Source organism: Dipodomys ordii, unplaced genomic scaffold, assembly GCF_000151885.1.
Source record: "Dipodomys ordii isolate 6190 unplaced genomic scaffold, Dord_2.0 Scaffold49, whole genome shotgun sequence".
NCBI lineage: Eukaryota > Metazoa > Chordata > Mammalia > Rodentia > Heteromyidae > Dipodomys > Dipodomys ordii.
In genome coordinates this window covers 6756802-6773722 of record NW_012267265.1, presented here as the reverse complement: position 1 = coordinate 6773722, position 16921 = coordinate 6756802, and the positions used below count along the sequence as shown (strand labels likewise).

Here is a 16921-nt window from a genome sequence, read left to right as displayed (position 1 = left end):
AACGTATTTATAGACACTCAATTGAACTTCCTATTTCCTATATGACAAAATATTATTCTGTATTCTAAACATTTAAAGAAGTAAATATTCTTCTTAACTCATAACTTTACAGACCAGATATGACCCACTGCCATAATTAACAGACTCTTGAATTTAAAAGGTTAAGAACAACTAGAAAGCAGGAAATAGGAGAAGATGGAGTTGGAAAATCTAGATCACAAATGGTCTCCACTAGAGGCAAAGAGAAGCCAGTGAGCAGGAATGAAATCTAGATTTCTGGTGCAGATTCTGGCTGCAATAAAAGAGCTGGATCTGAAGAAAGTAGGATTAGAGATAATCAAGGTGATTCCTTCCTTTTCATCTCAAGGAGCTATGAGAGGCTGAAGTGATGGTAATAAAGCTGAACAAGATGATAAAAATAGAAAATATTCATAACATAGAAGGTAGGAAAAAGGAAGAATAGAGTAAAATATTTCTAAGGTTTCTGGCTTGAGGGACTAGACATAAACTAGCATCACTAACTTATAACCAAAAATAAAGAAAGCAAAAAAGTCTTCTAGTGAAGGAGGAAGTCACGGAGGTGAGTTCAATCTGGGCTTTATAGAGGGAGAGTTCTTTACCCTCTTCCTCTCCATTCAAGTGATTGCACTTCCTCTTCCTCCTAAAGGGATAGAACATTTTACCCAGCCATATGACTAGGTTGACAGAATAAAGAAATGACAGTTTCTCTGCCATAAACTTAAGCCTGAAGAAGTTTCCTAAGTCTCTACATTCATGCTTGTATTTCTGCTACTTTCATGAAGAACATGCCTCAGCGAGCTCAAAGGTAGGAGGATAAAAGACAGGTGGAACAAAACTGCCCCCATATAGCCCCAGGCCAAATAAGACAATTATTTTTAACTGACCTGCAAACTCATAGAGGAATATCAAGTCCAGAAGGTTATCAGGGACACTCATCTGAATCCCACCTAGGCCTACTGACCCACTGATGCATAAGCAATTTTAAGTAATTGTGGTGAAGTTTGTCATGTGGAAAAACAAGTAGAACTAGAGCAATGTAATTTTTCAGCACTTATTCAAACCATAAAATCTTAGATTAGTAAAATAGCATTCTATTTTTTTTGTCTTTTCTTTTTTGGTACTGGGGATCGAACCCAGGACGTTGTACTTGCTAGGCAAGCGCTTTGCCACTGAGCTAAATCCCAGCCCTAAAATAGTATTCTAGAAAGATATTTGGAGTCTGTGGTGAGCAGATTAATGTCCCCCACAAAGTTATCCACATCTAATTCCCAGATCCTGTCAATGTGTGATTGTGCATGACAAAAGGGACTTTAAAAAAAGATATGACTGAGGAAAAAAAACATTTAAGGTGAAGGTAGGTGTCACTGGCTCACTCCTATAATCCTAGCTATTCAGGAGGTTGAGATCTGGGGACTGTGGTTCGAAGCCAGCTCAAGCAGTAAAGTCTGAGAGACTCATCTCTAATTAACTACCAAAAAGTGTAGAAGTAGAGCTGTAACTCAAGTGGTAGAGCATTAATTGAACACATAAGCTCAGGGACAGTGTGTCCTGAGTTCAAGCCCCAGGACCGGCACACAGACACACACACACACACACACACACAACACACCCTTGAGGTGAAAAATTATCCTAGATACACACACACACACACAGACACACACACACACAGACACACACACACACAACACACCCTTGAGGTGAAAAATTATCCTAGATTCTCCTCATGAGCCCAATTGAATCACGAGTCCTTGAAACTGAGAACATTTTCTTTTCCACTTACAACAGAAAGAGATGATACTAGGGAAATTCAAATATGAATGGATTCAACCTACACTGCTTTAGAAGACAGACTAAGAGAAATGAGGGAGGGTAGCTTCTTGGTCAGCCATAAAAAGACTCCAGAAAAAACACAATACAATTTGTGTCAGACTTCTAACCTACAGACTATAAAAGAAACTTCTGCTGGGAGCTGGGGATATAACTTGGTTGTACAGTGCTTGACTTGCATGTCCCACATCCTGGGTTTGGTCATCAGCATCATAACATTTTTCTTTTAGTATGTTGTTCTAGGACTCAATCTGTGGTAATTTGTTATGGCAACAACAGAAAAAAAAATTTTTTGAGCCAGGCATCAGGAGCTCACACTTGTAATTCTACCTACTCAGAACGATGAAATCTGAGAATGGCTCATGAAAGTGTACGAGTTAGAATCTTTCTGTCAAATTGATTCCTTGACATAGCATGGCCATTTTAATGGTAGCTACTGTCTTACAAGAAGCCATTTTAATTAAGCCACATCCTTTTATAAGAACTGATTCTCTATGAGATGAAGGTATAGCTCAAGTATAGAGCAGCAGCTCAGTAAAAAATGTTTTACTGTCAGTTTTGGCCATGTATCCTGGTTTTGGTTGATTCCTCAGGTAAACTTTTAACCCCTTTCAAACTAGTCAATCATGAAAGATTGTGAACCTAATCCTGACCAATCAAAAAAAAAAAAAAGGGCAGTAAAACATCAGGAATATAACCAAGGTAGACCGCCTGTCTAGAGCACTTGTTTACTTGTCTTCCTGTAGGTAGCACACTCTTCACCTTGCCAAATTCCTTTCAAGTTGGTGTACTTATTTCTACATGACACCCCAATATCCTAAGACATTTCTTTTTTGTTGGTGGTGGTGGTCAGTCATGGGGCTTGAACTCTGGGCCTGGGTGCTGTCCCTGAGCTCTTCAGCTCAAGGCAAACAATCTACCAACTGAACCACAGTGCCATTTCCAGTTTTCTGGTGGTTAATTGGAGATAAGAGTCTCACAGACTTTGTTGCTGGGGCTGACTCTGAACCGCGATCCTCAGATCTCAGCCTCCTGAGTAGCTGGGATTACAAGTGTGAGCCACCAGCGTCCAGCTTCTCCTAAGACATTTCTAACAGAAGCTAGCTCAGGCAGAAAATCTGTGAGATGCTCATCACCAATTAACCACCAAAAAGAAAGCGAATAGTGGAGTTGCGGGTCAAGTGGCAAAGCACTAGCTTTGAGTGGAAACTACCTGGTAATGAGGCTTGAACTCAAAAAATAAAAACCTATAAAACTTTTTTTTCATTCAAAGTCAATCTAACGTATAATTCCATTCTTGCTTTTAGCACTTAATAAATCCTTATTACCACAACTAATAATAGTATCCTCCCAGCTAATTAGCAATTCAACAGAATAGCAGATAATGACAATCCTCATTTTGATGAGATGCAGGTGTCCTTTTAGACCAGTAGCCTACGTAGTGCCAAGTGGATGATTATAACAGGTCTCAATAGCTGCCTTGGAAGTAATCCACAAATTCCCCAACCTTCCAAACTGGAGAAACCACATTTTTACCTTAGATTTAGTAGAGAACAAAGACAGTAGGAAGAAACTGGAAAGCTTGTTTTAGGAATGAAGCCTTCTGCATAAAGAAAATGTCCTAGTGAAGTCTCCAAACTTACGTTGCAAAAATGCATTTAACATGCAAGTAGCATGAAATCTCTAACAGGCTGAAATTAACTTTTTAAATGATTAAATCTCTGTAATACCCCAAAAAGTCTGAGACATAATAAGTCTAAGATGGTTATATAGTCGTTTATTTACTTATACTTTGAACTTTGTTTCAAAAAACATCGGAGTTGGTTCAGTGAAAACATTTTCAAGTTGCAAATAGAATACTGTTTAAATAAAAACAAAAACAAACAAGTGAAATATAACATTATTATAATATAGATCAAATAAAATGCTTTGGAAACCAGGCACAGTAGTAAAGGTTTACAATCCCAGTATTGAGAGACAGAGGCAGAATCTGCAAAGTGAGTTGCCAGTCTAGCTACATAGAGACTCTGTCTGAAACACACACACACACACACACACACACACACACAATGTACTCAGGCAAAAGGTGTAAAGACACTTGCCTAACATGCACTAGATTCACACACACACACACACACACACACACACACACACACACAATGTACTCAGGCAAAAGGTGTAAAGACACTTGCCTAACATGCACTAGATTCCATTTCCAGTTCTGGGAAGAAAGGAGAAAGGATGGATGGGTGGAAGGATGAACAGGAGGAAGGGAGAGAAGGAGGGTGGCTCATGTTTGTAATCCTTGCTACTCAGGAGGCTGAGATCTAAGGACCAGAGTTTGAAGTCTGCCCAGGCAGGAAAGTCCCTAAGACTCTTATCAGTAATTAAACACCAAAAAAGCTAGAAGTGGAGCTGTGGTTCAAGTAGAAGAGTGCTAGCCTTGAGCATAAAAGCTCAGGGACAGTGCCCAGGACCTGAGTTCAAGCCCCAAGACCAGCACAAATAAATAAAGTCTTGCAAATGAAATTACTAATATAATAATGATCTCAGACCTACTGGGTGTTTTTCATAGGATTCCAAAAAATGTCTCCCTTCATCCTATTTTTTTGTCAGTTGTGGGGCTTAACTCTGGGCCTGAGTGCTCTCCCTATGCTCTTCAGCTCAAGGTAAAAGCTCTACCACTTGGGCCACAGCGCCACTTCCAGCTTTTTCTTTTTATGTAGTGCTGAGGAATCGAACCCAAAACTCATGCATGCGAGGCAAGGATTCTACCACTGAGCCAACTTCCCAGCCCCTCTCCCTTCATTCTTAAGAATGACATTTAAAAGATCTTTGTTGTTCATGTAATTAGGTAAGGCCCTATCTGAAAGGCTTAAAATACTGTGATTTTCTTTATAAATTAATCATACTAGAACAGTTTTGGGGAAGGTAGAGGAGAAACACCTGGCAGTCTGAATCAAAGAGAACAGAATTTAGCTGCAGTTACCTGGGTAACTAAACCATAGAGATTAAATGAGTAACAAAAGACTGCACTCAGCTAAAACCTTTCACCTTGTCTCATCTGTCTTCTAACTCCAAAAACATAAAAGGAAAAATAATCCTATGGTCAAATACAATAAAACAATAAATAAATAAACTACTATAATAAAGCTCCCTCCAAAGCCTTTGAAAATCTGTGACCAAGAGACCAATCTACAATCTAGGTCCTCCCAAAGCTGAAGGATCCTTTATTCTGAGAAGCTGGGGGAATAGAAGAGGCAATAGCACTTCCATGAAACTATACTGAACTCAACAGTACTAAACTGAGATCCGCAGAGCATATTAATAAAACGAAGTCACTCACTGGTTTACTTGTTATCTTTAAAACTAAAAGCAGTTCTGCTTCAACTTAAAATGGTAAAATAAAGCCAGTAAGAGTTGGGAATAGAACAGTCCCAGTGCTGAGATCACAAAGCTAAGGTTGTAGGCAACCAAGTAGTCTAAAATCTAAGGTGTCAGCCCCCACTCACTCAGATCTTCACCATGACAGACCTAGAAAGGCAACCAAGAAGAAAAAAATGGTGGGGCTAGCATGACAACATAATCTACTAGGAGATGGGGACAAATGGGGAATTTACACTCAATTCACAGGCCTTTTTCCTCCACCAGGTGTTCCCAAGAAAGATTTGGTGCACGGTTGGAAACTAAAGCACCTCCCTAGAGGCTGCAGGCAGGAGGAAAAGGCCCAGGCAAACATACATACTGTCTCTATGAAAGGAAAAGAAAAAAAAAGGAAAGAAAGAAAATCCCAAAATTTCTACCCCTGGAGGCAGGACAGGAAGGAACCTATACCTAGTATCCTATCCCAATACTTCTGGGAGAGGAGAAGGCAACTTCCTCTCAGGACCTGTAACAGATACAGACCATGGAGGAAAAGGAACTGAAATGCTGAAATCTCTTCTAAGATCCAGCCACATTGGCTTACTGAAAACCTAATCTATCTATCACCCCCTCCCCAACCCTGTCCCAGCAACTCTGAGTTATAAGCAACAGCAACCTATGATGAGAGAGGGGCCAGAATGTACAAGTGACTACCCTCTATGGAACAAGCTGCACAGGGAAAACGTAACACTGGGGAAAATCCTCCAGCAACGCAGCCTACACTCTAAGCACAAGTAACCATAGCAACCATGAAACCAAAACCTAGTTCAATCCTTACTAGAGAAACAACACTGACAGATGAAATGCCCATTTGCTGTTGTAATAACTACTACAGTGTCTTCTATTCTGTACAAGATATTTGGCCTTCAATACAAATTTTTACAACACACAAGGCAAGAGAACCCACTGTCAAGAGAGAAATGGAATCAGATCCAAATGACCCGAAAAAAACTAGAATCTGCTACTGGTAAACAGAAGCTATATGCTTGTGCACAGAGAGTTGGGAGAGGACCAGATGACTCTCTACTCTGTCTCATATCTTGATTTAAAAACAAAACAAGAAAACAACCTAGCCATAAAAAATTCGTACATGGGGGGGAGGGAAGGCGGGGAGGATGGGGAGCGGGGGAAGGATGGAAGGGGATGGGAAGGGGAAACAAAGGAGGAGGCTACAATGCTTGATAAGAAATGTACTCATTATCTTGCCCTTGTGATTGAAGCCCCTCTGTACAGTATTTTCACACACACAAAAAAAATTAGTATATGAGTCAGGCGCCAGTGGCTCATACCTGTAATCCTAGCTACTCAGGAGGATAAGATCTGAGGATCACGGTTCAAAGCCAGCCTGGGCAGGAAAGTCCGTGAAACTCTTATCTCAAATAAACCACCAGAAAACCGGAAGTGGCTCTGTAGCTCAATTGATAGATTGCTCACCTTGAGCTACACTGGGTGCCAGTGGCTCACACCTGTAATCCTAGGTACTCAGGAGGCTGAGATCTGAGGATTGTGGTTCAAAGCCCAGGCCCAGAGATCAAGCCCCACGACCAACAAAAAATAAATAAACATTACAACTAAAATTATGAACACTGATTCTAGACAAGATGACTCTCAACATGCCTGCCCATTGGCAGGCATGAAAAAACGTCTGCTTCTAAATTTTTGTAGCTCTTTAAAATGTACATAATGCTTGTCCTATGCATTTTAGGTTAATAAAAAGTATCTCTAAAATTGTACAGAAATAAAATTTGAGAACCTAAACAATTTCCAACAGAATACACAAAAGACTATAAAGACAAAATAATCCGAAAATAATTACTATTCCCAATAAACAAATACTTGCACAAATCAAAAAGGAAAAGACAGCCCAACAGAAAAGAAGGCAGAAAACATATACTAGGAATACATTATAGAAACAGAAAACTGCTAGTTTCCAAGAAAACTGGGTACTTCACTCATTGCTGGGTACAGACGTAAATCAGTACAAACAGGACTCCTCAAACTTCTCAACAAAATCCAGTCCAGGCAGCATTCACACCCAAAGAAAGCCTTTTTTAGTTCATTTATGCCAGTTGCCTATTCATCCTCTATGTAAGCCAAATCAGACAAATGGTTTTTACATATACATTATCATTCACCTTCATGCTTCAGTAGCACTAAAATAACATTCTCCTAATTATCCTGCAAGATTCCTTCAAGACTCAGCTCAAATACTCCTTACCCTACTCTCTCCCTCAGAGAGAATAAACTGAGCTTTCATCTATGATCACATAGCAAGCACTTGGTCCATATCTCTAACAAGACAATTAAAACACTAAAGTGAATTTATAGTATATATCTGTGCTATTTTTAAAATATGAACAGCTCCTCCTCATCAACAAAAAATAAGACATAAACAGAAATGTCACAGGAAAGAAAACATAAAACATTGTTAAACAGAACCTATGAAGAAATATAAATAAAAATGGAAGTCAGGCACCGGTGGCTCATGCCTGTAATCCTAGCTACTCAGGAGGCTGAGATCTGAGGATTGTGGTTCAAGGCCAGCCCGGGCAACAAAGTGTGGGACTCTTATCTCCAATTAACCTCCAGAAAACCGGAAGAGGCACTGTAGCTTAATTGGTAGAATGCTTGCCTTGAGCTGAGGAACAATGCCCAGGCCCAGAGTTCAAGCCCCACAACCAGGAAAAAATAAAAATAAAAATGGAAAAAATAGCCAGGCACTGGGTGGCTCACACCTGTAACCCTAACTACTCCAGAGGCCAAGATCTGAGGATCCAGCCCAGGCAGGAAAGTCCATGAGACCCTTATCTCCAGTTAACCTCCAGAAAACCAGAAGTGGAGTTGTAGATCAAGTAGTGAGCACTAGCACTGAGCAAAAAAAAAGCTCAAGAACAGCACTCAGGCCCTGAGTTCAAGCCCCACGATGGACCAAAAAAAAATAAAGAAGAATATACATTAAATTCATAATAAGCCTATGTATTATTTTACAAACTGACAAAGATTTCAACTATGCTAAATAGGAAAAAAATACACATTCCAATAAAACTTGCTGCTAAGGATATAAGTTGGCCACATAACTAGAAGACAATTTGGTAGTACCTATCAAGATTATAAATACACACATCCACATCTTTTGTCCCAACAATTGTATTGCTCAGAGCTTGTGCTATAAATACTTCCATTATATTTGGACAAGATACATAACCATTCACTGCAGGATCATTTAATAGCAAAAGTTTGAAAAAATAAATGTGAATCCATAGGGGAATAGTTATATAAATTGTAGTATATTCACACAAACATTATACAGTTAAAATGATTAGACAGCTTCATATGAAATTATTTCCAAGATATATTGTTAAAAGCAAATGAGATGCAAAACAGGGGGTATAGTACACATAAGAAAATAACGTGTTCATATAAATGCACACATCATTGTAACTGAATGTCTAAGGGATAGACCAGAAAAAATCACCTACTTTTTATTCCATAATCTTTACAGTTCTTTAACTGCTTTCTATTAGTATTTACCTGTTCACTGTTACTCCTTCATCTTAAATATTTTTTTCAAATAAAAGAAACAATTATTTATGCTATAATTCCCTTCATAAAAATGAACAAACTTGCAGCCTGCCTGACCCATGTAGGGTAGACCTGAACAAAATACATCAAATAAGAGAATACTGCGACTAAGTTTATAGCATAACAATATATTGAGTGGGCTGGGAAGGTCGTTCAGTGGTAGAGTGCATGCCTTGCATTCATGAGGCCATGGGTTCGATTTATCAGCACCACATAAGCAGAAAAAGATGGAAGTGGCACTGTGGCTCAAGTGGTAGGGTGCTAACCTTGAGCTGAAGAGGTGAGGGACAGCACCCAGGCCCAGAGTTCAGGCCCCACAACTGACCAAAAAAAAAAAAAAGACTATATTGAGCAAGCCAAGCACTGTTCATTCATGCTTGTAATCCTAGATACTCTGATGGCTGAGATCCCTGGATGGTGGTTCAAAGCTAGACTGGGCAGGAAAGTTCCTGAGACTCTTACCTCCAATTAATCACCAAAAAGCCAGAAGTGGTAGAGTATTAGCCTTGAGCAAAAGCTCAAGTGGTAGAGTATTAGCCTTGAGCAAAAGAGCTCAGAATAGTACCCAGGCTCTGAGCACGCATGTGCGTGTACAAGCAAGCAAGCAAGCAAACACACACATAAACACACACACACATACACACACACAGAGCAACTAGGAATTTACAGTTTTACCAGAAACTTTTCATAGTTCAGTTCTCATTTTAGATACTTCATTCTATTAAACTTCACCATAAAGTAAGTTTTCATAAATCAAATCCTATTTTCTTTTCAGACTCTATGTTCCAAATTTACCAATTCTATTATACTACAATGTCATAAAAAATAACTCTGGTTAGACAACTTGGATAAATTCCTCCCTCCACACATTTGAGTCATCTGGCCCCAGATATACTAGTGGATCTTTGGGCTTCCATTCCTCCACCTGTGAAATGTTCATCCAAGTATCTGTACTTCATAGAGCTGTTGTAAATATTAAATGAATACATACGTGCTTTATTTGCATCTACACATAAAGTTTAATTACTAATATTCTATAGCTTCTCAGCATCTCTGAACCTCTTCTTTAACCATTAAAAACAGTGACATTAAGGAAGGCAAATTCAGAAAAGGTAAATAACTATTATCTATGTCTATACTTTATTCACATCTGTGTCATTTGTGAAAAGAAACAATTAGTGCTATGTCCTATAACCAGAAGACAAGCGGGAGAGTCTAACCAACCTGTGCCTTAGTCCCTTCCTCAGCAGAGAGCAAAGCATTGTGCTATAAGGCTCTCACACCATTATTCAGCTTAACAAGATGGCAGTATCAGAGGAGAAAAAGATGGAGTTTTTGCTCTTGGAAATCAAAACACTGGGAGAATAAATTTTATTCCTTTAGATTTCTACATGTTCAAACCCTACATAACACAATATCAATTACATAGATATAATGAATATCTGTACTGGTAATCAAATAACTAACTTAAAAACCACCTAAGAGGAAAGAATGTAAAGAGTAGAAAAAATGTCTGTCTGTCTGTCTCTCTCTCTCTCTCTCACACACACACACACCACAATACTCTAATTAAAATTTATTAAATAGAACAGTAGATTCTGTTCTAAAAAGGCAGTATTTTAAAAGGCTAGATTCTAGAACTAAAGACCTTGAGTTCAAATCCTTGTTCCAACATATACTGTCTCTCTGACCTTGGGCCTTGATTTTCTTATCTATAACATGAGTAAAATCACAATATCTTCCTCATAAGCTGATGTAGGAACTACATTAGTTAATAAATGTCAGTGCTCAATAAATGCTAAGTATTATTATAAGAACTCATCTTTCCAGCAAAGCTTTCCACCAAAGCTATAAGGCCAAAGAAGCAGAGATGATAAATTTTTACAATATAGGCTCTTGTAAATCTTTAAGGAACTAGCCAAGTTTTTTAATCAAAAATTTAAATAAGGGCTGGGAAAGTGGCTCAGTGGTAGAGCACTTGCCTTGCATGCTTGAGGCCCTTGGTTCCATTCCTCAGCACCACATAAGAAAAAAAGAAAAAAGCCGGAAGTGGCGCTGTGGCTCAAGTGGTAGAGCGCTAGCCTTGAGCTGAAGAGCTGAGGGACAGTGCCCAGGCCCAGAGTTCAGGCCCCACGACCGGACCCCCCCCAAAAAAAAAATTTTAAATAATAGTAAATAAAATAACTTAAGCACAAACAAACAAAAAAAGCAATACTTACCTTGTAGCAGGAACTGCAGCAGCCAAATGTCTGTTGGGAACCAGAACATTTACAGAACCAGGATAGAGAGATATTTGATAAACCATCTTGGAAAAGCTATGCCTTTGATGATGCAGCCAGACTTGAAAGGAAAAATATTAAACATTAATATTAAATAATCATCACATTTGTAATTATTTACCTTCCAAAACGAAAACACTTAATATTTTGTGACTCTTAACCATTCTTTAAAAAGTGCAATAATGGGGACAGGGATGTAGATTAGTTAGAGCACTTGCCTAGCATGTTCAAGGCCCAGGGTTCTATCAACAGTACTACCACTAAAAAAAACAAAAACAAAAACAAAAAAACAGTATACAATGGAAACTACACATCTAGAAACATATCCAAAATTTGAATATATTTTTTCTCTTACTTTTAACTTAATCTAGTCCGGGCTCAAGGGAGTATTATCAAGAAATGTGTGTACGTATGTTTTAAAATAATTTGTTTTATTGATTCATGTGTTTAACAAATAATATATTCACAGGATTTTTCAAGTTCTTCTGAATATCCAAGTAAGGAGTTTGTCCTATTACAGAACAAGACAACTATAAGGCCCCAACATGTTGATTCACAATTGCAATCCTAGCTGCTTGAGAGGTAGAGATCAGAGGGATCATGCCTTGAGGTCAGAATAGGCAAAGAGTTATCAAGATAGCAGCTTAACAAATAAGAAAGACATTGAACCAGAGCAACAGGTAAGGGTATCTCAGTCCAAGGCTGGCCCTCAGCAAAATGTAAGATGCACTGGGCACCTGTGGCTCATGCCTACAATCCTAGCTACTCAGAAGGCTAAGATCCAGCCCAGGCAGGAAAGACCATGAGACACTTATCTCCAATAAACCACTCAGAAAATGGAAAGTGGAACTGTGGCTGAAGTAGTGAGTGCTCACCTTGAGCTGAAGAGCTGGGGGACAGCATTAAGGCCCAGAGTTCAAGCCCCATGACCAACAACAACAACAACAACAAAAAGATGCTGTCAAAAAAACAACTAAAAGGGGCTGGGAAGGTGGCTCAGTGGTAGAGTGCTTGCCTTGCATGCATGAGGCCCTGGGTTCGATTCCTCAGCACCACATAAGCAGAAAAAGCTGGAAGTGGTGCTGTGGCTCAAGTGGTAGAGCGCTAGCCTTGAGCTGAAGAGCTGAGGGACAGCGCCCAGGCCCAGAGTTCAGGCACCATGACTGGCAAAAAAAACAAACAACTAAAGAAAGAAAATGAATGGGGTCACAGATCAAATGATTGAGCTCCTTTTAATAACTCCAAGGCCCTAAGATCATACACCAATATAGCCAAAAAATGAAACAGGACTTATTCTACAGCTATACTTTACAAAGCTGAACTATAAAGTTTACTGAAGTATAAACTCAGACATTTATCTGGTAAACAAGTATAAAAAGACTTAAACAACAAATGATTGAACAACAGATCCATATACACATGGATACTTGAAACAAGAAAGTGATGCTTCTGTGAATCACTGTGTAAAGAGTTCAGTGAGCTGTTTGAAGACAAATGATTACCCATTGGGAAAAAGTATTTTCAGATCTTCTATATAAACATCACACTTAGACAACTTAATGATTGTAAATGACAAAACCTACACTTTCATAAAAAAAATATTTTTGCCAGGCGCAGGTTGCTCATTCCTGTAATCCTAGCTACTCAGGAGGCTGAGATCTGAGGATCACGGTTCAAAGCCAGCCTGGGTAACAAAGTCTGTGAGATTCTTATCTCCAATCAACCACCAGAAAACCAGAAGTGGTGCTGTGATTTAAGTGGTTGCTAGCCTTGAGCTAAGAGCTCAGGGACAGTGCCCAGGCCCAGAGTTCAAGCCCCATGAACAAAAAAAATATAAATATTTTAAGAAAACATTTATATGACCTTTGGGATGATATAACACATAAAAACTAAAAAAGTGGGCTTGGAAGGTGGCTCAGTGGTAGAGCACTTGCCTTGCATGCATGAGGCCCTGGGTTCGATTCCCCAGCACCACATAAACAAAAAGAAAAAAAGCCGGAAGTGGCGCTGTGGCTCAAGTGGTAGAACACTAGCCTTGAACTGAAGAGCTGAGGGACAGTGCCCAGGCTCAGAGTGCAGGCCCCATGACTGGCCAAAAAAAAAAAAAAAAAAACTAAAAAAGTAAGAACAAATAGTGGCTATATTCATGTTAAGAACTTCTGTTTATCAAATATAAAGCAAGTGATGAAATAAACCAAATAATAGTATTGCCAAAACATGTATACTGGAGGAGGCTACAATGCTTGATGAGAAATGTGCTCATCATCTTGCCCACGTAATTGTAACCCTTCTGTACAGTATTTTCACAATTAAAAATAAATAAAAAAAAGCATGTATACTGACAAAAGATTAGTATCTTCAATATGTAGGACTAGAGAAGATAAAAAAGCTACTAGGTAAAAGTAAACACAAATAATGCATAACTACATTAAAAGATATACAACCTCACTAGTAATTGGTAAATATCAATGCAATAAGATATCTTACATCAGTGCTAAAGAGTAGTCACAGGCCTGATGCATTCTGCAACCAAATAAATATTATACCGACACATAAACCCTATTTCTAAAAATACTGTTTAATGCAGCTGACAATATTTTAATTCACAAAACTTTCTCAACCAAGGAAGGTGTATTATGATTTACTGTAGACAGGTAAGTTTATAGATTAGATAATATAAGTAATACTGTTTTACACACATCAGATTGGTAACCTTTAGAAAAAGTCACTGAGAGCTGGGTATCGGAGGTTCATGCATGAACTTTTAGCTACTCAGGAGGCTGAAGCCTGAAGATCTCAGTCTAAGGCCAACTCAAGTAGAAAAGTCCTCGAGACTTTTATCTCCAATTAACCAGCAAAAAATCAAGTGGAAATGTGGTAGAGTGCTAGCCCTATGATCTAGAAAACTAACAAGAGTGCAACGCCTTGAGTTCAAGCCCCAGACCCAGAATGCAGGTACACGTGCATGTGCACACATCTGCACAAACACACACACAGAGCACTGATAATGTCAAGTAGGTGCAAATTATATACACTCCATCAACTGGCTATCATTTTGGAAAACATTACAGCTTTGCCCAATGAAGCTGAAATTCCACTCCTACATAAGTATGTGCTGACGGACTGTCCAACAATATTGACATTGTTTCTAATAGGAAAACTACAGAAGAGAACCCAAACATTGATCAACAATAGACTGGATTCATATGTGGTCTATTCTTACTTTTTTTTAAGTATACAACTGGAAAAATAACTCTGCTACACAAATGTTTTGAGATAAAAAATAAAAGTGGCAGAATCACTATTTAGAATTTACAGTGGTGAGAACTGAATACTAATTTTTCAGCAGAAATTCTTCAAATTGTTAAGAGTAAAAGAAAGCAAATTACAAAGATATCATTATTTAGGTAGCACTAGACCATGATCTCTCTATTTTCAACGTGTCTGTGTGTATTATACTCATTCAACCATTCTCAAATTTACTGAGTCAACACTCATTATTTAAAGCCCTACCCCCACACATATAACTTGGCAAGGAGATGGAAACTACTCCATTCTTGTTAGCTTATTCTTTTGAAATTGTTATGAAAGGTTAGTGATCCTCAGGTATTAGTCCTAAACTGGCTACCCTAATCTAGATCCATTTAGCATTCACCTTCTCTTAACACCACCAACACACACCAGGCCACCATCATCTACTACTACTTTTGTTCCTCCCTATTCCTTTTTTCACCTATGATGGAATGGAAATGGAAATCACATCATGTCACTTGTATAGCTTATCCCAAGCTCTTTGAATGTACACTCTTTCCAGAGTACTCCATGAGCTACTTTTAACCTATGCATTGATTGAGCTTGATCTAATGGCATTTCACATGCTCACCAGGCTTCAAATACATCACCTATTTTCAGTTACCTGGGCATACATGGTTGCTTTGTTATATTCATATACAACCTCCCTTCCATCTGTGACATTCTACTTCACTACCCATCCTTCACACAGCTAATTCATAATCATCTAGTCACATTTCAAGTACTCTATTTAAACTTTACTTCTTCAGAACACTTTAGTGAAGACTCAGAATAAATGAGATTCATCACATACATGTACAGTAGCTCAAAATGCTCCCTATTAGCAGTAAGGACACTTGTAATTAAAGAAGTAATTGTCTAGCCAGGCGAAGGTGGCTCATGCCTGTAATCCTAGCTACTCAAGAGGCTGAGATCTGAGGATGACAGTTCAAAGCCAGCCTGGGCAGGAAAGTCCATGAGACTCTTATCTCCAATAAACCATCAGAAACAGAAGTTGTACTGTGGCTCAAGTGGCAGAACACTAGCCTTGAGCTGAAGAGCTGAATGACAGTGAGAGGAGGAGGAGGAGGAAGAAGAGAAGGAGGAGGAGGAGGAGGAGGAGCAGGAGGAAAAAGAAGGAGGAAAAAGGAGGAGGAAAAAGAAGAGGAGGAGGAAAAAAAGGAGGTGGAGGAAGAAGAGGAAAAAGAGGAGGAGGAGGAGAAAGTGGAGGAGGAAAAAGAAGAGGAGGAGGAGGAGGAGAAGGAAGAGGAGGAGAAGATTGTCTAATTAATGTCTGTTCCTCAATAGATGATAAGTACCATGAGAAGAAAATGTGTACAGGTTATTCACCATAATATTTACATGCCAAGAATGTAAATCCATTGAATGAACAAATTAGATTAAAACTTCGATTCAAACTACTTGAAATATCCACTACATTGGGGCTGGGAAGGTGACTCAGTGGTAGAATGCTTGCCTTGCATGCATGAGGCCCTGGGTTCGATTCCTCAGCACTACACAAGCAGAAAAAGCCAGAAGTGGTGCTGTGGTTCAAGTGGTAGAGCGCTAGCCTTGAGCTGAAAAGTTGAGGGACAGTGCCCAGGCCCAGCGTTCAGGCCCAAGACCAACTAAATAAATAAATAAATAAAGGCTTTGGGGCTGGGAAGGTGGCTCAGTGGTAGAGCGCTTGCCTTGCATGCCTGAGGCCCTGGGTTCGATTCCTCAGCACCACATAAGCAGAAAAAAAGCCAGAAGTGGCACTGTGGCTCAAGTGGTAAAGTGCCAGTCTTGAGCTCTTTGCTGAGGGACAGCGCCCAGGCCCAGAGTTAAGGCCCCACGACCAGATCCCCCCTCCCCCCCAAAAAAAATCCACTATAATACACTGAAGGGGAGCAGGGGGTGTGCATGTGCGTGTGTGTATGTTTCCAAAAAGTTTTATTGGGACATAGCTAGCTCATTTGTTTATATTACCATCTGCAGCAGCTTTCACACTACTGTGGCAGAGCCGAGTAGCTTTGAAGAGATTTGTGGCTGGTCAATCTAAAGTACATGCTAGCTGGCTCTCTGAAGAAAGTGTTTTCTGCACATGCTTACTGTCTAGTAGTGCTGAACTCAGAGTTTAGATGTAGATTATTTAGTCATTGAACACATCCAGAACAACACACCTAAAAAGTACCAAATGTAGAGACCTTGGGGCCAGATTAACTCATCATAAACCATACTGAAAAGGTACAAACTGTTCCTAAAGTCAATAACTGTTATTAAAAAGTAACCAATGATTCCTAAGCCAGACAAACTGTACCTTGCACACACATTAAAAAAAAACACCTAACAGAGGAAAGTGAAGAAACACTAGGATCATGGTTCAAAACAAGCCCCGGCAAAAATTTGTCTATGAAACGCCATCTCCAAAATAACCCGTAAAAATAAGCAGCCACCACACCACCATCACCACCACCACCACCATCATCACCATCATCATCACCACCATCACCACC

General features: G+C 39.3%; 1 protein-coding gene across 2 annotated transcripts in view; it reads right to left on the bottom strand.

Moving 5' to 3' along the window:
• The window catches only part of Mrpl1 (mitochondrial ribosomal protein L1), a 61487-nt gene that overhangs the window by 43844 nt on the left and 722 nt on the right, over window positions 1-16921 (bottom strand). For both annotated transcript variants that reach the window (XM_013020142.1, XM_013020141.1), the window contains exon 2: window positions 11073-11193. In XM_013020142.1, the coding sequence (XP_012875596.1) occupies window positions 11073-11193 (121 nt within the window). The remainder of the gene's footprint in view (window positions 1-11072; window positions 11194-16921) is intronic.